The 20,851-nt window shown below is 41.4% G+C and overlaps 2 protein-coding genes across 3 annotated transcripts; one reads left to right on the plus strand and one right to left on the minus strand.

The window, feature by feature from the left end:
* Window positions 1-2,538: 2,538 nt before the first annotated feature.
* On the plus strand, window positions 2,539-7,971 carry pnrc2 (proline-rich nuclear receptor coactivator 2). 2 transcript variants are annotated; one of them, XM_053486391.1, is made up of 3 exons: window positions 2,539-2,700; window positions 3,309-3,551; window positions 5,223-7,971. In XM_053486391.1, the coding sequence occupies exon 3, from the start codon at window positions 5,294-5,296 to the stop codon at window positions 5,705-5,707; it is 414 nt and encodes a 137-aa protein (XP_053342366.1). In that variant the 5' UTR covers window positions 2,539-2,700; window positions 3,309-3,551; window positions 5,223-5,293; the 3' UTR covers window positions 5,708-7,971. The 2 variants fall into 2 exon arrangements, with proteins under 2 accessions (XP_053342366.1, XP_053342365.1); XM_053486390.1 differs by having other exon boundaries at window positions 5,273-7,971.
* Window positions 7,972-12,387: 4,416 nt separating this feature from the next.
* LOC128513401 (secretory phospholipase A2 receptor-like) lies at window positions 12,388-14,704 on the minus strand. The gene is made up of 4 exons (XM_053487156.1): window positions 14,640-14,704; window positions 13,470-13,841; window positions 13,043-13,378; window positions 12,388-12,904 (listed from the first exon to the last, which is right to left on the minus strand). Exons 1-4 carry the CDS (start codon window positions 14,674-14,676, stop codon window positions 12,540-12,542), a joined length of 1,110 nt encoding a protein of 369 aa, XP_053343131.1. The 5' UTR covers window positions 14,677-14,704; the 3' UTR covers window positions 12,388-12,539.
* Window positions 14,705-20,851: the final 6,147 nt, after the last annotated feature.

Genomic DNA, 20,851 nt, shown 5'->3' on the forward strand with positions numbered 1-20,851 from the left:
AGAATGCATCATCATCAGAGACTACTCACATTTAAGTTACAAACTGTTGAACCTTGTTCTTTCCAGGAGGAGTTACCGAAACCTTCATACCAGAACCAGCAATCTTTCCCACAACCATAGCTGACCAGTGTCAGCTTCATTCCCACAACCATAACTGAACTCTGCACTACACTGTTAGGCCACTGATATCATCTGATTATATCCTGTAATCATTCCACAACTTAAATATTCTCTACATCCTGTATAATCTATATATTATTATAGTTTTATAGTACACACCTGTATATGCAGTACAAAAAAGTACACTATATCGCCAAAAGTATTCACTCTCTCCTGTCTTCACATGCATATGAATTTGAGTAACATCCAATTCTCAATCCAGAGGGTTTAATATGATGTTGGCCCTTTCCAGCTATAACAGCTTCAACTCTTCTGGGAAATGTGTTTTAGGAATGTGTGTATGGGAATTTTGGATTCTTTAATTCATCCCAAAGGTGTTCTATCGGGTTGAGGTCAGGACTCTGTGTTGGCCAGTCAAGTTCTTCTACACCAAATTTGCTCATTCATGTTTTTATAGACCTTGCTTTGTGCACAGGTGTGCAGCCATATTGGAACTGGTGGGTGGTAGTTTTTCAGGAGTTTTGCTCGGCCCCGTACTTCCAGTGAAATGAACATTTACTGCTTTAGCATACCAAGACAATTTGGACAATTTCATGCTCCCAACTTTGTGGAAACAGTTTGGAGGGGACGGCCCCTACTTGTTCCAACATGACAGCGCACAAATGCACAAAGCAAAGTCCAGGTCCTGACCTGAACCCGACAGAACACCTTTGAGATGAATTAGAGCGGAGACTGCAAGCCAATACCAAATATTTTACAGAGTCAGTTTAAACATACTTCCTCTAGTGTCATTCTACATCTTTTCAGTTTATACACTTCCTGAAGTTCCACGGTGACTTCAGAGAGCTTTGGATCCTCTAACACATCAACCATCAGGTGTGAAGAAGCACAAATGGTCCATCCCTAAGTGATGGACTTTAACAGATGTGCGTGCACTTCACACCTTGGCTCGGGCAGACAGAGCTGGGGGGAGAGGGTGACTGGGGGGTGGGGGGGGGGCGGTTTACTTTGGCGTGAGCTAAAAGAAAGCGTCCCTTGTTTGGTCTGTAAAAGTGTGAAACAAGATAAGCTCAGCATGGTTTATTCTGCCTTTTTGGTCACATGTGTGGTTTCACAGATCAGATGTGTGGGCGAAGCTTTTGGTTATTCTAATTAGTCTTCTAATAGCTTCTGTACTATAATTAAAATCCACAATTTCTCCTTCAGTGACTGTGAACCTTTAGAACTAAAACACACTCGTTGTTTAAATGATGTTAACACACTGCCTGGCTAAAATCTTTTTTGATTACATTCAACTACCTTTAGCTTACTGTGTGTGTGTGTGTGTGTGAGCACACACACACACACACACACACAGAACCGCACTCTCTCTCTCACACACACTGGAACATGTCCGTGCCATCAGTGAAGAAGAAACCCTCCATAGATGTGATCCTCTGGTGGTTCAGTACATTCAGGTGGTCAGCTGACTTCATTTTATTGCCCCATAACGTTACTGAGTCTAGACCTGAGTAACTGATCAACCCCAGATCATAACACTGTCTCCAGAGGCTTGTACAGTGGACACTATGCATGATGGGAGCATCGCTTCATGTCCTTCCCTTCTCACCCTGACACGCCCATCACTCTGGGATAGACTCAGTCTGGACTCATCAGGTCACATGACCTGACATTCTGTGTGTGTGTGTGTGTGTGTGTGTGTGTGTGTGTAAATGCTCTTATTTTCACTAATAAACATAGCTCTGATTTCTACTGGACATTTTGTACCACGTGACTTCACCAGGGGTAAAGAGTTATGGGGTTAGGGTTGGGGGGGTGATACACACCCATAAGGAACTCATATTTAAACTTTTTCTCCGATATGAATTGACAATTTTAAACATGTTTTTAAATATATATTCTCATATATTATTAATTCTGTTATAGATCCAATACGCTGTAACCATTAAACTGACCATTTAATTAACTGACACCAAATATACTTCCTGTCAATAAAATAGTTCTCAAGAAGAACTTTACACACAGAGGTTTAGAGGAGGAAAGTGAGAGTTGTAAACAGGAACACGTTTAGAGGAATGGAGTGTGTGTGTGTGTGTGTGTGTGGGGGGGGGGGGTTAATGAATCAGAACACTCTTCGTCTTAAACAATGAGAGGAATAACAAACAGGAGCGGTCATTCCGAAGGAAACTAGATATTTACCGAGATATTTTACAGAAAGCGAAAGTAAAGTGTGCAGTAAAAATTATAAAAATGAAAAAAGTTTTTTGCGTGAAACTGCGTCACCATTTTAAAACTCGTGACGTAACGAAGGCAGCAACAAGCGAGTCGCGGGCTCCTATTGGTCGGTCCAGCTGATGCTCGATGCTGATTGGTCGCTGCTCAGCTGCGCTCCTTATACCTGACCGAGGAGCCATTTTGTTGTGAGAGCGACGAAGCGCAGGAGAGAGAGAGAGCGCGCGCGTCTCCGCTGTGTGTCGGGTCGAAGAGGTGGTTTACTCCTGGGGGAAATAACTTCTTCACCAAACAGCTACAGCTAGCGTATTAGGTGGCGTTTTCACAAACTAATCCTCAAGGAGCTCGGTAAGTCGTTTCGTCTGCTTTTATGCTAGTTAGCAAAGTTAGCTAAAATAATACAGCTGGTGGTATTTTACCCACCCGTATTACAACAGAAACAGTTCAACTCGGCTCCAGCGTTGTGATTGGCTGGTTATTCGTATTGTGTGATTCTATTGGGTGAATAAAGGTAAATAGGACGTTCTGGCCAATCATTGCGCAGGAGGCGGGACTTACATAATGCGGGTGGAAGTGTTTAGCCACAGAGCAGTTGAGCCGCCGCCATATTGTGAGCGCGAGCTCTTTGTTTTGGTACGACTCCAACTTTTTTTAACCAGATATTTTCACTTCTATCAATATTTTAGTAGATAATTGTGAGATTAAAAGACTTTGTTTTAAGAATACTCTTGTAATTGTTCGTGTATCACCGAGTGAATGTAGTAATAAAATGATTAACCCCAGTTTAGGTGTCGAGCCTTTGTTTAGTGACTGTAACCTGATGAGGGCGTTATAACTGGAGTTACTGTTAAATATCATTAATATTGTAAACATTACAGACATGTTACACACAGTACAGCTGTAGGATGTAGTACTGGTGGACATTATGATTAATAACGTGTGTGTGTGTGTTTCAGGGCTTCCTGGAGCGGAGTGTGTGTGTGGTGCCGAGGCGAGTGGATGTTCAGCTCGGCTTCACGACAGAACGCCGCTTTCTGGCACATGAACACCACCGCGAGCCTGAACACCGGGCTGAGCACGCGCACAGGGAGGAGTAGACGCTCTACTTCGAGGACCTGGAGACAGATCAGTGAGGAGACCGTGAGGAGGAGGAACCTCAGCAGAGTCCACTTTAACAGCACCACTACACCAACAAACAGGTAACACCGCTGTAGAGCATCGTGTGTGTGTGTGAAATCTGGGACTGTTTACACGAGAGCGAGGTCTGCTCCTCCCTAATCTCACAAAGACAACGTACCCGTGGATCCAGACCTGTGGGATGCCGTGTGTGTAATTTAATGTACATACACAGCAGAGTCGACTCGCATTACAGTTCACAGTGGAATAAAAAATATTTTGGTGTTGGTGTGCTGATGCACAAATAACCTTGTAAATACATATGATTTGTAAAAAAAAATTTATTAAACAGAATACAGTCTCGCAGCACTGTGATGTAGTGGTTAGCACTAGGGCTGGGCGCTTAATCGAAAAGTAATAGAAATCGACAATTAGAACCTATAATCGATTAAAAAAAAAAATTCCCAGGTCGATTATTTAGATTACTTTCCCTTTAAAAACATTACCGTGTGTGGAGTCACGTGACCCCGCTCCGTTACGTTATTTCGCCAACATGTCGAGCATGGAGAGCTTTAAACACTGAGACAACTGAGCAATAAGAGCAGCTTGTACCAAAGAAAAATGCAGTCTCCATTATTTGGACACATTTTGCCTTCAGTAAGGATGACACTGAACAAAATGAAGTCAGATGTAGATACTGTAGAAAAACAGTTTTGACGCCCAAAGGTAACACCACCAGTTTGTTTCAACACTTAAAGCACAATTACATGTTATAAGGGCAAAAAAATGAATAAAATAATTGTTCATTAATCGTAATCGAGTTAAATTGTTCAATTAATCGAGATTTTGGTTTTAGGCCAAATCGCCCAGCCCTAGTTAGCACTGTCGCCTTGCACCTCCAGGGTACAGGTTCGAGTCCCGTCTCGCTTGCATGTCCTCTCCGTGCTTGGTGGGTTTCTTCCGGGTTCTCCGGTTTCCTCCCACATTCCAAAGACATGTAGGTTAGGTTAATTGACGTTCCCAAATTGCCCATGGTGTAAGTGTGTGTATATCCTGATGGATTGGCACTCGGTCCAGGGTTCTACCCTGCCTTGTGCCCTAAGCTTCCTGGGATAGGCTCCAGGTCCCTGTGACCCTGAATACAGGATAAAGCGGTATAGAAGATGAGTAAATGAGAGTGAGTGTACAGTCTGAGAGAAGTGTGTAATATTGTGTAACGCTGAGCCCTACAGCTCACGGTCACTCCGGTGTTTATTATTAAGCTCATATGTTTATTATTCCACTGTTTGTATGGTCACTGGTGCCATAAATTATATGTTTAATTACATTTATTAAAGGCATAACTTTGTTGGGGCAAACAAAGTTAGAATTAAAAGGTAAATCACTTTCCGTTATTTTCATAAAATAGTTGATTAATTGAAGGTATTAGTTCCCTGGATTGGATTGTTTTATTTAATAGATGAAGATTACATCTGTAAATTTCTGTTTATAAAATAAACTGCAAAATCTGCTTGTAATCAAAATATAGCTTATCGTTATCTCTAATCAAACATGTCACAAGACTAGAAACAGATTTTCCTCTTTTGCACACTTTACTGTTTGAGTTTTAATGTTTATTAATGTTGATTTTAAACACATTTGTACCACTGCGTCACCATTCTGCTGTAATTATGGGATGTAGTGTGGGACTCCTTGTCTCTCTGTTATGATCTCATGTGTTTTATCTGAGGCTGGTTTTACTCTCTTATCTACAGCTGCAGGACTCCAGGCTCTAATCCCACACGGTGGTGTTTGTGTTTATCAGGTGACATCCAGCACAATCGGAATGGGAGGCGGTGAGAGGTACAACATTCCAGCGCCCCACCCCGATCACCCGGCCCCGAAAAAGCACCACCACGTCGGCAAGGCCAAGTCACGGAGCAGGAACCAGCACCCTGCCGCGTTTCCCATGTCCCCCGGCATTCTGAAGACTCCAGAGAACACAGGCGAGAAGAAGGGCGTCGGCCCGGTCCGCTTCTCCTGCAGCGATCAGTGCTGGGGCGGAGCCGTGACGCACCTAAACAACATCCTGGCCACGCAGTGCAGCCACGCCTACGCCGGCGCCAAATTCAGCGAGCCGCCTTCCCCTAGCGTACTCCCCAAACCTCCCAGTCACTGGGTTTCCCTTCCCATGATTCCTTGCGATCGGCGTGAGATGATGACCTTTCAGTTAAAGAGTCTCCTCAAAATGCAAGCGTAAAAAAACAAATCAACTTTAACGAGCCAGTAGCCTGGCTCCGCCCCTTCTGTTACACTGCAGCGGTGTGATTTTATACGGGACCATTTCTAACGGTTCCTCTGTAACTGTACATAGTTTTTATATTATAAGAAGTTTAGGGCGGGTATTGCGCCGCTGCGGCCTTACAGAGGGGGCGGAGTTTAAATTGAGTCAGACGGAACACTCAACTGGATTCTCTTCTCGCCGTTCTGGGTTTAAAAAAAAAATAATTTAGATATGTAACTTTTTTTTTGTTGGCCGTTAATGTGTGTGTGTGTGTGTGTGTGTGTGTGTGTGTGAGGATGAAGAGTCATCACTTTACACCACGTGAATCACAATCAGTAAATCACTTCTGTTTACAGAGTGTCGCTGTCCGATCTCGCGCATCAGACATCCAACCAGCACGAGTGTTAGTCAGGTCCTCGTGTGTGTGTGTTTCATCACGATACAGAGTATCGCCCTCTCTCTTACATCCATACCTTTTACACACACATACAATTCGATCCCCTCATGAGTGTTTTGTGGACAGTGTAAGAAAAGTAGTGATACACACACACACACACCCTGTGCGTTCTGCTTCCGTAATTTTATACTTGGCGCTGTGCGCACTGCACTATGGGAGCTGACGTTCACAAGGTGTGTGTGTGAAGCTGCATCGTCTTTGTTGATTTTTTCCACCAATCAGAAATGTTTGAGTTTACTGCAGTGACTTTGGTCTCTACAGCCCGCCCCCTTGGTCACATGGTCATAGACGTACATGTGCTGATGAGCTTTGAAGCCCCACCCACCACCACCTTGTGAGGTGTGTGTAAGAGTTCACTCAGGTTCAGACCGGTTTAAACCAGCGCTTCGTATAAGAGCTCTTATTCCTGCGGCGATCACATGACCGCCGCAGTGCGTCACCGTGTAGAGCGTGATGTCATCAGCATGTTTAGGTCAAATGAGTTAAAGTGGAGTGGAAACGTGGTCGATGCGGAGGAGGGCGTGTGGAGGAGGGACGCCGCGGTGTTGATCATCTCACCGTCTGACCTCACACGCCTGTTCGCCACGCGCCGCGAAACGTTACAGTCGTGTTGTAGCATTTAGAATGTTTACGTTTTATGAAGAAAGGGGCCAGAGGTGTAGACGTGTTCTCCTTGTGTCCATGTGAGTGTGTAGTAAAAACCCCTGAACTTTACCCCGTGTCCAGACGTGTGCCGTATCACATCCACGTCCGATAACCGTCCGATCTCGTAGCTTTATTATGATATTATACGTAAAAACAGTAAATGATTTAAAATAAAACAAGGCTGTGTGTATTATTAAAGGTGTAGACGTCAGTGAGAGCACACAGTCGCACCTCGTTTTCTCACACCAGGTGCGAGAGAGAGAGATAACGTTACTGAACTGTCCTGATTAACGCGTGTATCTGATCCTCGGCACACGTCTGAACACTGCACATTAACGGCCGGCTGGAGGACGCCTCTCTGGAGTGTGTAAATAATGAACTGTATAAAGCCTGTAGCATACTGTACATGAAGCGCAGGGAGTTTTAAACCTGCACACAAAGTATTTTTAGTAATAACACTGAATGTAAGTCACACACACACAAGACGTGGCTCCGTTTAAAATGCTGAAAATATTTTTGTTTTTTTAAAAAAAAAGAAGAAAAGACAAGGTTTGCTCGAAGTGTGACGTCCCTCTGCGCCGGGTCGTGGCACCGCCTGTGTTTGATACAGCGCCCACTGCAGGCGAGAGAGGGAGAGTGCGCGAAGAGCAGCGAGTAAAAAAAATATATATATATATGCAGTTCAAATGTTAGACTTTTATACACACACAGAGCTTTATTTTTTTTTAAAATAAGAACTATTTTTTACAAAAAAACAACCTTTTTTTAATTTAATTAGTCTATTAGTAGAGTTTAATTAAAGAGACCAGGTGTGTGTGCAGATGTGAGTTCTTTCCTCCGCAGGCTTACACCCGTACACACCAATGTAATGTTTTAATTTAACTATCTTTATTATTTTTATGATTTTTTTTTTAATCATTTTGTGTGTGTGTGTGTGTGTGTGTGTGTGTGTAAAAGTCTTGAACTTCCCTGATAATTGGCTTTAAATGTGTCCCAAACTTATAAACTGTCACTTTAGGGAAACTAAAATGAGTAAATGTTCAGCCCACTTTCCTGTAATTGGAGTGTAATAAAGTTTTTACAGCACTGTCTGATTCGGTTACAAAATTAATAAAATTCCTCCCTTTTCACCCCAAAACCTGTTTTATTGTATTTGTACATCAGTAATGTGTTAGATGAGGTAAGGTGATGTCTTTGGGGTGTGTGTGAGTGAGATGGTGGTTCAAGTTCTGAGCTGCTGTGTTCCCGGACCAGTCCGACACCTGGACACTCCTCACTGTCCTGTTTAAAATGTCACACAGGTTATTAATCAGACATTTTATTTCTCTTGATTACAAACAAAGTACGTGAACGAGTGGCTCCACTGGAACCCTGCAGTCTGACAGAAGTTTCTTTGATTATTACACGTTACTCCATCCATCAAGACCACGCCAGAGTGATGCGTTACTCCTGCTGATCCAACCTGATGTAAGATTAAATCTGTCTGGGTTCTGGAACAGTCTGATCAACTGCTACTGTTTCAGGATTGCTAAACAGTCAGGTCCATAAGTATTTGGATAGGGACGCAACGTTTCATTTTACATTTAGGCATTTGGCAGACGCTCTTATCCAGAGCGACTTACATTTTTGAGGGTTAAGGGCCTTGCTCAAGGGCCCAACAGTGGCAACTTGGTGGTTGTGGGGTTTGAACCTGGGATCTTCCGAACCGTAGTCCAATGCCTTAACCACTGAGCTACCCCTGGCCCCCTTAAGTCATTTTAAGTCTCTGTACGTTACCACGATGAATCTGATGTTAATAAACACGTCCGTAGACTTTCAGCTTTATTGTAAGAGCTTTAGCAGCACTATTTAATATCCCTCAATTCTCACAGGCTCGAAACTCACTGGATAAACTAACAATCATGATTGTGTTTTTTTTTTTTTTTTTATTCATTTTAAAACATTTTACAAACAATTACAAACCAAACAGAAAAAAAAAAAAAAAACTTATGGCTCACCACTTCGTTAAATAAGTATAGTAGAGAAATAAGATGCAATAAAGATGCTGTACATATTTGTAAAAACTTAAAACCTCTGATAAGAATAGAGGACGCATCTAAACCCGTATATCTCAAGAAAGGGTCCCACCTTCTATGAAATATGGCATCTTTACTATTAACAGCGCAGGTTAAGAAATCCAATGAGACATATTCCAGGATAACCCTGTGCCATAATACCCTATAAGGAGCTTTATCCCTTAACCAGTTCAAAAGAATAAAATTTCTTGCACAAAATGTTAACTTGCAACATGTTATAAGGTTTTAGACAAACATAAAAAGGCACATTACAAGTAACAAGTGTTTTGGATCACAGCCTGTTATCAGCCTACCGTATTAATAGACAAAATAACACAAAATAAGTTCTTGCTCGACCATAATCCTAAATTTTTGAATCTCCCTACAATAGTCTCCTCTATATAATAATCTCCTCTGTTTTACATTTCGGGCACACTGACGAGAAGTCATTTTTAAACTTGTGCCTCCACGATTGAGCTCCGTGCAAATTTTTTCAATATCAAGTGTCTATTCCCATTTATTTTTCAAAATGTAATGTCTTGGTTTGTGAGCAAAGAAGTGTCCTTTTTTCACAAAGTCTCTTAGCTGTAGATACCGAAAAAAAAAATCCTGTTGTGGAGTACTGTACTTCACAACTAATTGATCGAAGGACATTAAAGTGTTCCCCTCGAACATCTCCTGCAGATTGATGAGACCTTTATGTGCCCAGACTCCTGGATCAAGAAAAACTTGCATCCACAATCCCCGGCAGAAAGTCCTAGTTGTCACTAATGTGAGTAAAAGTTGAGGTGAGTCTGGGTCGGCCCTCCAAACACCTGATGACCTGCCATGCCTTATCGTGATGGGGTTACTACAGGCAGCTTTTACTGACTTAAACTTAAGAAAAAGCTAATTTACCAAAGGAAGTTTACTAAGTGAACGTTCACTGTCACACCATACTGTAAGATGTCCTCTTTGTACCCAGTCAGAGATATAACGTAAGCAAACTCTTAACTGATATTTCCGGATATCTGGTAGGTCGAGACCCCCTACTGAAGACAAAAGCATTAAGGCAGACATGCTTTTTTTGGTCCATATAAAAGAACTAAACCAACCATTTAACTTTCTAATCGTCTTCTGAGTAAAAAAATATTGGAATCATTTGAATGGGATAAAGTAGTCTTGCAAGAATTATTATTTATCATTATTTTTATTATTATTATCCCTCATTATCAGAAGGCCGATCCGACCCCACCTAAGAAATAGGGAGGACATTCCACCTTTCTAAGTCCATCTGGATACGTTCAAAAAGTGGACAACACACTATGGATCCACATACGTGTTTTCTGATTCCTGCAAAAAGTCATTATTTATGCTCAGAATGACAAACACGAGACGTGGATGTGCTCAGGGTGTATTATGTGGTTGTAATAGTAGAGAATTCAGCGAAGTGACACCAGCGCTTAACCGCACACAGCCTTCCTTCAGGCCCCCAGCTTAAATAACCCCGAATAGTTCGAATCATTTTACTGACTCGGTTCTTTAAATCTCGCTCATCACAATGAACGAATCTTTTCGAGTTTTTTCGTTCATTTGATCAGAAATAAATAAAAATGTTGCGTTTTTAATAAAAAATACCTCCGATACGTCCATACACACATTTCGTCTATAGTTCCAGTTATAAAAACATTACAAAGGACACATTATAATAAACAGAATGAGTAACTCACATCATATCCTCCAGTCGGAGTCGTTTGTTCTTATGACTCTATTGCACCGCATAGCGTCTGTGGGAGTCACGTGACTAAAGAACGAACGACTCGAGACTCGTTGCTGAGACTCTCAGTACTGTTTCCTCTATATAACATACGGAGGGTTTGCGATGCTTTGCGCATGCGCGTCCAATAGAAAAGGAACGAATCACTCTCCGAGACGACTCGTTCATCTGAATCATGTTAAAGATTTGTTCAAAAAGAACGAATCGTTCATAAACGACCATCAGTAATACTGAATGTCTTTATAAAAAGCTGAAAGTAACTCGGAATTCTACTCAGTAATTCTCTCCAGGCCTGATAAACAATATCCGAGTGTTATCTTTCTCTGTGTGCGTCTTCTTCTTCTTCTTTTATTTTTAGCGGTTGGCAGCCCGCCTTTAAGCGCATTACTGCCCCCGCTGGACTCGATCGATATTACACGGACAAGGATCAAGCTTTTTGGAGCATTTTGCTGCCACCTGCTGAACTAAATCGGCAACGCTGAAGAGTCAAGTTTTGCGAGATCTCGCGAACTTTTCGGGGGAAAAAAAAATCCTAGGTAATTTTTTTTCATCCATGTCATGTTAGCCTTTTTTCCGCCTCGCATTTTTCCCCCCTGGCATTTTTTTTTCAAGGTGGAATATTTTTTCCCTCCAAAGTTGATCTTTTCCCACCCATGTCCCTTTAGGGCCTCCGCATTTCCCGCAGTGTCACTTTAGCGTATTTAAGCGTTTTATTAGCTGGTGTAACTTACAACAGCTAGCGTGTTCGAGGGTTCCAGCTTGTTTTAGAGATGTTTAAACTGGAGTCGAGTTATTTATTGACGATCTGCGTTTGCTGATGAACAGGTTGTTCTGGTTAAATGTTTAGAGATAATAGTTTACAGTAGAAATCTGCAAGTTTAGACTAAATTTAGATTAATTGTGGTATTTCTGTTTATATTTAACTTCACAGGTGAAATGATCCAAACTGTAAAAGCTGTTTTATTAATATGAGCTGATTAGTTTAACTGTTCTTTTAACTTTTAGATTCCAAATACATTCCAGAATAAACTGTCTGGTGCAGAATATTTATTTTAATAAAGTGATTATTACAGAAAGAAATGATTATAAGAAACAGATGATTGTAAACCCACAATACAGTTAATATTTAGATTTATTGACTAATGTTTAAAATAGTTATATATAAACTTGTAAATTTAAACATTGTAAACTTGTACAACCTGTAAATGCTTCACTGTTTATCTCTTTTGCACAATGATCATTACTGGACTACATTTTGCACTAATTCCTCAATTCTTGCTGCTGTTTTTAAAGAATGTTTATGTTTACCCACTACCTCAACACCATATTTTTATGTTCTGTTATGTCGTGGTTGCGCACTGTCACTTTGTTGTTGCTCTTGTTTGCACATTTGCACGTGCACTTTATGTTGTCTGTTAAAATAGTTATACTTAGCTAGTTAGTTTTTGTTAATTTATGTTGTAATTTATGTTAGGTCTCTCTGTCCTGTCTCTGCTAGCCAGCTAACTAGGCCTCTTGGTTAGCTAGTTTAGTGTTTCTGTTAATTTATGTTGTAAGTTGATGTTGCATGTAGCACCTTGGTCCTGGAGGAACGTTGTTTCGTTTCACTGTGTACTAACTGTATATGGTTGAAGTGACAATAAAAGATGACTTGAACTTGAACTTGAATGAATGCAGGTGATTTATAATCTAGTCAATTAAAATGAGAAATACAATTAATGGAATTAATACTAAAAATAATAGATGTATTGAGAATCTTAAGTTTATTATGAAGTGACTCCTTAAGCAGAAGCAAATCATTTGAAATGTTAAAATAAACATTGCTATTAAACATGATTTCAGATGTGATTTAGTTCTGTTTAGGGTGAAGTGTGGGAGTAAAGTGAATGTATGGGTTCATGGAGAACACGTGTGACACAGCGCTCTGTATCGAGCCCCACAGTTCATATCTCTCCATCTGTAGTCTGGAGGAACGATGGCGCCGCAGTGCTGAGAGAGCGGACCCTCGGGAGGTTTCCCTTCATCCCAGTTGGCGTCTGGAGACACAATCGTCCCATCGGTCCAAAACCAGAACCCAAACAGACGGCTCTGTCTAAGCCCCACCCACAGTGTCTCAGAGACACGCCTCCTCCTGAGCTCAGACTCCACCTCTTCCTGTTCAGCTTCAGAATCGATGTTGAGAATTCCAGCCCTGTTCCCTTCATTACAGTAACCCAGCGCTTCCTGCCAGCTCAGAGCCTCAGCACTCACATGGATGGAGCCTGAGAGAGACAGAAAAACCCAAAAGGAGGAGGATGGTTTAGAGTGAGATCAGAGACAGAGACTCACACCAGCTGTGTTCTAGTCATCATACAGAAGAGCGATGAGACAGATTTACTGTTTATAGAGACGTCACTTACTGTTGTAACACAGAGGGTATTGTGTATTACTGCATGGCGCTGAGTACCATGTCCCTCCCATCAGATATACACAGTCGTATGGTGATGGCTGAGGTTGATAACTCCCCCAGTTCCTGTAAGCAGAGTTCCCTCCATCAGTCCACTGCCAGTCATCACGCAGCAGGCCGATCCAGAAGGACGTGCTGCTGTTTAACCCTTTAATCTTCACCTCTTCATTTTGCTGCTGATCTCTGATGCTGACCAGGTCAGTGTAGCGCCCCCTGCAGTAACGCTGAGCTTCATACCAGGTCTTATTCTCAAGGATTAGATGATAATTAGGTTTAGCTTTAATGTCACCTGCAAACGTGAATAACATAAACTTGAAATTTAACAAAAACTGTAAAATCTATAGATTATTATTCTTTTTATTTAAACCTGTGATAGTTACCTTGTCCATAGCACATGAAGTATCTTGTCCCTGTGCACTGAAGACTTTCCCATGAACCATCAGGCTTCATAGCAGCACAGCAGCTCGATGTCCCACAATCCCCTGTCAGATTACTGAATGTTACAGGATCACCATTAGACCATTTCTCACTGAACTGACCGCGATAGAGACCGATCCATCCCCCAGCCCATCTCCATGATCCACCACCAGCCTTCATCATCAGGTTATCCAGTTCAGTGTTGTCTTCATCAGAGTACACAGTGACGAGGTCGGTGTAATTTCCTCTGCAAGCTGCCCGAGCATCAGTCTGATTCATAAGAACAGGAATCACATGGAAGGTAGTGAGGTTGTTGTGGACTGGAGGAGAAAAGACTGTGGAAGAGATTTCAGAGAATAAGATGTCTAATCCTGCTCTATTACAGACACTATGTCTCGGCTGGTCCTCTGACTCCAAACTCCTCTTCCTCATCATCATCACCCTTATGATCATCACACCACCAGGAGACCATCGGCAAAGATCACACACGACCTGAATGTCTTTTACCATTTAACACTGATATTTAAACTGATTTCTTAGAACAGCTCCTGTACCTAGGGTTACACACACACACACACACACACACACACACACACACACACACACACACATATTGGGGGATTAAAAAAATACTCAAATATGGGAAGTTTTATGTGTATTTAATGTCACCTCATTAATCAGGAATAAACACATTCTACTGTTTTTAAAGACTAAAAGAAAATAAAGACACAGTTAAGCAGAAATCATATTTTTTTGAAAGACATTTCACACTGATTTTATGATTTCTGTGAGTTTTATGGACGAATACAGCAACAATGACCTCTTATATTAACATATTTTCTATAGCTTAAGTTTTTCTATATTTTATTTATTTCATTCCACATTATTTCTTATTGTTAACCTTTTTTAAGGTCGTATAAGCATTTCACCTCTGATCTCTAACAGGCAATAAAATTATTAATCAGCATATCAGGGTTTTCACACCATGAACACACACACACACACACACACACACACACACACACACACACACACACACACTGTTAAAAGTGACCAAACATTTAGCTTTTAATATTTCGTCAATTATTATAAACGAGACATTTCAGGTTTATTAATTAGAAGTCAATGTTCACCTGAGAGCAGGAGGAGCAGGACTGAGACGGTTACCATGGTGATGTCCTGTGTGTTAAAAATGCAAAGTCAGGTAAAAAGAAAAGAAAACTAATAAAATTAAATAACTACAATAATAATAATGATGATGATGATGATGATGAAGCTGCCTTTTGTCCAGAAGAAGATCTTTGTGTGTGAGAGCAGCTGGCTGTGTGGTGTGAAGTGTAAATGATAAAAGCAGTGTGTGAATTTGCCAATAACTAATCAGTGCTATGAGAAAGTGATGAGGTGAACAGATCCAGGTAAAGTGCTGCAGTCTTACCTGATGAGGTGCTCGCTGCTGAATGGAGTCTTAATGTTCACATCAAACCCCTTTAACACACACATGATCACGTGTTCAGGGTGAAGAGGAGCTGAGGAGATAATATGTGATAATCATTTACAGAATAAAGGGGAAAAGTTGTAAGCTTGCTCAGGTAAATGAGCTGAGGTGCTCCTGCGTCAGGGTGAGAGGCGCTGACAGGCCCATAATAACACTAATATGGGAGCAATGCAGTTATATTATTTGTGTGTGTGTGTGTGTGTGTGTGTGTCCATGATGTAAATGACTCTGTGTTTATGATCCACACGGCGTCTCTCTCTCTCTCTCCAGCAGAAACATTTGCATGTGGTTTGTGCTGCAGTTTCTGTTCCCTCTATTATTCAGTATCATTACATTTATGAGACTTTACCAGTGTATTATATCACCAGAATAAAGTTTATAATGAAGTGAAATAAAGATGGAAGCTTTATGATGAACAGAGTGAATTACAGTCTGTGTTATAATCACTTTGTAAATCACTATTCTACACTTTATATAAACTCATATATATAAACTATCACCATTAACATCTAAAACACCTTCAGAGAGAGAGAGAGAGTGAGGGAGAGAGAGAGTGAGTGTGTGTGTGAGAGAGAGAGAGAGAGAGAGAGAGAGAGAGAGAGTGAGGGAGAGAGTGAGAGAGTGAGAGAGAGAGTGAGTGTGAGAGAGAGAGAGAGTGAGGGAGAGAAAGAGAGAGAGTGAGAGAGAGTGAGTGTGTGTGTGAGAGAGAGAGAGAGTGAGAGAGAGTGAGTGTGTGTGTGAGAGAGAGTGAGAGAGAGTGAGGGAGAGAGAGTGAGGGAGAGAGTGAGTGTGTGTGAGAGAGAGAGAGAGAGAGTGAGGGAGAGAAGGAGAGAGTGAGAGAGAGAGTGAGTGTGAGAGAGAGAGAGAGAGAGAGAGAGTGAGAGAGAGTGAGTGTGTGTGTGAGAGAGAGTGAGAGAGAGTGAGTGAGAGAGAGTGAGAGAGAGAGTGAGGGTGTGTGAGAGAGAGAGAGTGAGGGTGTGTGAGTGAGAGAGAGTGAGTGTGTGTGTGAGAGAGAGAGAGAGAGAGAGAGAGAGTGAGTGTGTGTGTGAGAGAGAGTGAGAGAGAGTGAGAGAGAGAGAGTGAGAGAGAGAGTGAGTGTGTGAGAGAGAGAGAGAGAGAGAGAGAGTGGGAGAGAGTGATGTGTGTGAGAGAGAGAGAGAGTGAGGGAGAGATGGTGGTGTGAGAGAGAGAGAGAGAGAGTGAGGGAGAGAGTGGGAGAGTGAGAGAGAGAGTGACTTTTTTTGACTTTAGGTGTCTTTTATTTTGAAAACAATTATGTCATATCCATCTTATTTGATACATATAAGGATTAAAAGAAACTAGGTAAAGTAAGTGTTCAGATAAAATAAACCTGAAAAATATATATATATATATATTTACACATGCATACACACGCCTATATATATTACATACATACACACATCCCTACACATACAGTATATGTGCATATAAACATATGTACACACACACACACATACATATACACACACACACACGTACACACATACATTTATATTTACACATACACATTCACACATGTACACACTTGCACCTAATAATACCAGGTTTCCTTTTTTTTTGATAATTTAACATTCATGAATAAGTAAGTGTAAGAAAAAAATAATAAATAAATAAATAAATAGAACCTATATAGTAGACAGAGAGCATCGATAAAAGTATAATCACAGGATATCAGTCTATATTGGTTTGATTTTGTCATAGTCCAAGAGGAGCAGAGATATCTTATAGTCCATGTACAACAGTAGTGGAGTAAAATCATCATGGGTTCATAAAACAGCATTGACACGCCCAAAATACAATAAATGGTTAATAAATAAAATGAAATAAGATGACATTTCCATATACTGACGTAGGTTCCTTTGTGTTAGGATTTTTGCTGGAATCAGTGGGTTGTTGAAAAGTGGTTCTTGGTTTACACAGATGCATGGCTGGTTTCCCGTTCTGCTGATTTTCAGGAGTGAGGAAAACGCCTTTAAAACTGTCTGATAGAACTTTGATGTTTTAGATGTGTTGATCTCGTTTAAGTTCATGATGAACAAGTGTCTGTCATATTTGAGATCCTCGACTTTTTGAAGTAACTGACTTGCTGTGTGAGTCCATGTTGTTTCGTTCTCATAAAGCAGTCTTTGTGCTGTCTGAAGTCGGAAAGTTTTTATTTGGCTTTGTAAATCGATTAAGCCCTGGCCTCCCTCCTGTATCGGCAGGTAGAGAACTGGTGCCCGTGTCCAGTGCTGTCCGTTCCAGAAAAAGTCGACCAACCTTCTCTGAATCTCTCTGACTGTTGTTTCCGGGGGGTCAAGAGCTGTGAACTTATGCCACAGCATCGAGGCGACCAAATTGTTGGCGACCAGTACTCTCTCCCTGTAGGACAGCTGGGGCAGAACCCAGGTCCATTTAGACAACTTTGCACTTACCTTCTCCACCACTCTGTCCCAGTTTTTCTGCATGTAGTTCTCGTCCCCTAAATGTATTCCCAGGTATTTAATTCCTGTTCTTCCCCATTGCAGGTTCTCTGGGAGTTTGGGAATCTGTTTTTCTTTCCACTGACCTGCTATTAGACTTTCGCATTTGCTCCAATTGACACGTGCTGAGGATGCGGCCTGATACTTTCTTAGGCTATTGGAGAGGACATGCATGTCTTCTTGTTTGGTGATAAAAACCATTATATCGTCTGCGTAAGCCGATGTCACTACTTTGTTTGTCATGCCATATTCTGATAAACCGTTCATGTTTTTTCTTAGTTGTTGTAAAAGCGGTTCGATGGCCAAGCTATATAACTGCCCTGACAGTGGGCACCCTTGTCTAATCCCCCGTTGTATCTTAAAAGGATAGCTAAGCCCTCCTCCAACTTTCAATATGATGCATGCGTCTGTGTATAAAAGCTTGACCCACGCTGTGAACCTTGTTCCCATTCCAAATGCCTTTAGTGTGTTAAATAAGTACGTGTGGTCCACTCTATCAAAGGCTTTTTCTTGATCCAAAGATAAAAAACCCAAGTCAAAAGAATTCATTTTACACAATTCTATCATGTCACGTACTGTAAAAACATTGTCTATTATCGTGCGTCCAGGTATGCAGTATGTCTGACTTGTGTGTATTATTTCACTAATATATTCTTTTAGTCTGTTTGACAAGCACTTTGATAAAATTTTATAGTCTGTGCATAAAAGAGCTACAGGTCTCCAATTTTTTAAAACACCCAAGTCTCCTTTTTTTGGAAGCAAAGATAGAGCCGCCCGTGTGCAGCTTGTCGGTAATTTCCCGTTGTTAAAAGACCAGTTAAAAACCTCGTGTAAATCTGCTCCCAGTGTTTCCCAGAAATGTTTATAAAATTCGGCTGGGAGACCGTCGATGCCCGGTGCTCGACCAGTAGAGAGTTGTTTTACTGCTGTGCTCAGTTCCTGCAGCTCGATGTCCGTGTCTAATGCTACCTTTTGCTCTTCTGTTAGTTTTGGTAATTCCTTTGTTAATTCCTCACTGCATTGTGGGTCGGTGATCTCCTTGTGGTACAGGTCTTTATAAAAATCCACTGCAATCCTTCTCATTTCTTCACAGGATGTAGTTGTGCTGCCATCCGGACGTTTTAAGTACAGCATTTGGTTCTGTCGTCGGGTTTTCCGTTCCAGTTTAAAGAAGTAGGTGGTTGGGGCATCAATGTCTTTGATGTTGGAGATTTGTGATCTTATTAGGGCTCCCTTGGCTTGTTCGTGTAAAAAGGAGCTTAGTGCCTTCTTTTTTTGTTCTAAAAAGTTTCTTTTTTCCCCTTAGTTTTTAGCAAGTATCTCATTTTCTATGTTTATTATCTCCCTCTCCAATTGTTCAACTGCACCTTTTTTTATTGCATTTGTATGAGCTGTATATTGTTGACAGAATATTTTAATTTGTACTTTCCCCACCTCCCACCATGTGCCTAAGGATGTAAAATCCCCTTTCCTCCTTCTCCATTCTTCCCAAAAGATAAAAAATTTAAAACAGAAATTTTGATCCTGAAGTAGTTTTGAGTTAAAACACCAGTAAAAACGAGGTTTTGTGTTTTCAGACAGTGTAAAATCAATTGCAGCCATGTGGTGGTCGGAAAAACCACTAGGATGAATAGAGCTCATTAGGATTTTATTTCTGTAAGTTTTTGTAACATAAATTCTGTCCAGTCTTGCAGCACTTATTCTTTGTTCAGTGGTTTTTATCCATGTGTATTGTTTTGTTCCCTGGTTCTTATCTCTCCAAGGGTCTACTAGTCCACATGTTTTGATTATGTTGTTTAGTACATCAGAAGATTGAGAGTGCGGTTCTTCTGTGTTCCTGTCTACTGTAAAATCTTCTGTACAGTTCCAATCTCCACCCATGACTACAATGTGGTTGTTACCGTGTTGTGTAATTGCGTCTTTTATTTTATTAAATGTTTTCACTCTCTCACTTCCTTTATTAGAGGCATAAACATTTAAGAATAAAAAGTTTTGTCCTTTAATTTCGGCTTGTACCATTATTACACGGCCCTGTTCTATCTCAATGCTTCTGGTTACGTTTACTTTTAATCTTTTTGAAATTAAAATTGCTACCCCGGTACTGAAATTTGTTCCATGGCTAAAAAAAAGTTGGTCTTCCCACCTCATCTGCCACTCTGTCATGTTGTCCACGTCACTATGTGTTTCTTGTAGGAAAGCAACATCTATGTTTTTCTGTTTAATGTATTGTACGACCACGGCTTGTCTTTTCCTATCCCTGCCCCCGTTAATGTTTAGGGTACCTACTCTTAGCCTATCCATGAAGAAGAGCGGTATAAGGAAAGAAAGGCATATGAGAACAGCTGTATACAGAAAGACAACACCCGTGTGATGAGATTTGATCAGAACAACAGAGAGCACCCAGTGTGGTGTGTTCAATTGTGCTTGGGATGAGACCGCTGCCATTTCAGTATGTGATCTTTTAAACGCCATCTCATTTTTTTACTCAGGAGATCATGGCTTGTGGTACGCTGTAAATGTGCCACTGATGCTATAAATTTTTTAACATCTGTGAAATGGTCTTCAATATTTATTGGTTTTTTATAAGTTTTTCTCAAATATTCTTTTATGTCCTCAAGTGTGTAGAGTTGTTGTTCTCCCCCAAATTGTGACACACTAATGTCTGATATATCAGAATACCTGTCCTCCTCATAATCATCATCTATGAAATCATCATCTTGCTCTAAGGGTGATGTTAGTCCTTCCATACTACTTGCCCCACCCATGCTATTAAATCCCCCCAATGAGGTCGATTCCTTCTGAGTGTTCCGAGTGCTTCTTTTTGCTCTGGGCTCCTCAGCCCTCTCCACCTCTTCACATTCCTTGGCCCTTTTTTCCCTGTATGACACATCATTTAACTTCCCTTGCTTTGTTTTTTTAACTATCACCAGTTCACTGTCTGTTCGTAAGTCTCTTGTCTGCTCATCTTCAGTTGTTTTATTATTCTTTGTAGTGGGTTGGCTCCCATCCTGCCCCTCTGCAGCAGCTGACTGCTGCACACTGGGGCTCACTGCACCCAACACCACCATTCCACCTGCACGCTCCCTGCCGGAGCTCTCTCCATCCTGCACCTCTACACCTCCATCTTGCACCATTACACCTCCATCCTGCACCATTACACCTCCATCCTGCACCTCTACACCTCCACCCTGCACCTCTACACCTCCATCCTGCACCTCTACACCTCCACCCTGCACCTCTACACCTCCATCCTGCTCCATTACACCTCCACCCTGCACCACTACACCTCCATCCTGCACCACTACACCTCCATCCTGCACCACTGCACCTCTACACCTCCATCCTGCACCTCTACACCTCCACCCTG

The sequence above is a fragment of the Clarias gariepinus genome, chromosome 25 (genome assembly GCF_024256425.1).
Source record: "Clarias gariepinus isolate MV-2021 ecotype Netherlands chromosome 25, CGAR_prim_01v2, whole genome shotgun sequence".
Taxonomy (NCBI): Eukaryota; Metazoa; Chordata; class Actinopteri; order Siluriformes; family Clariidae; genus Clarias; species Clarias gariepinus.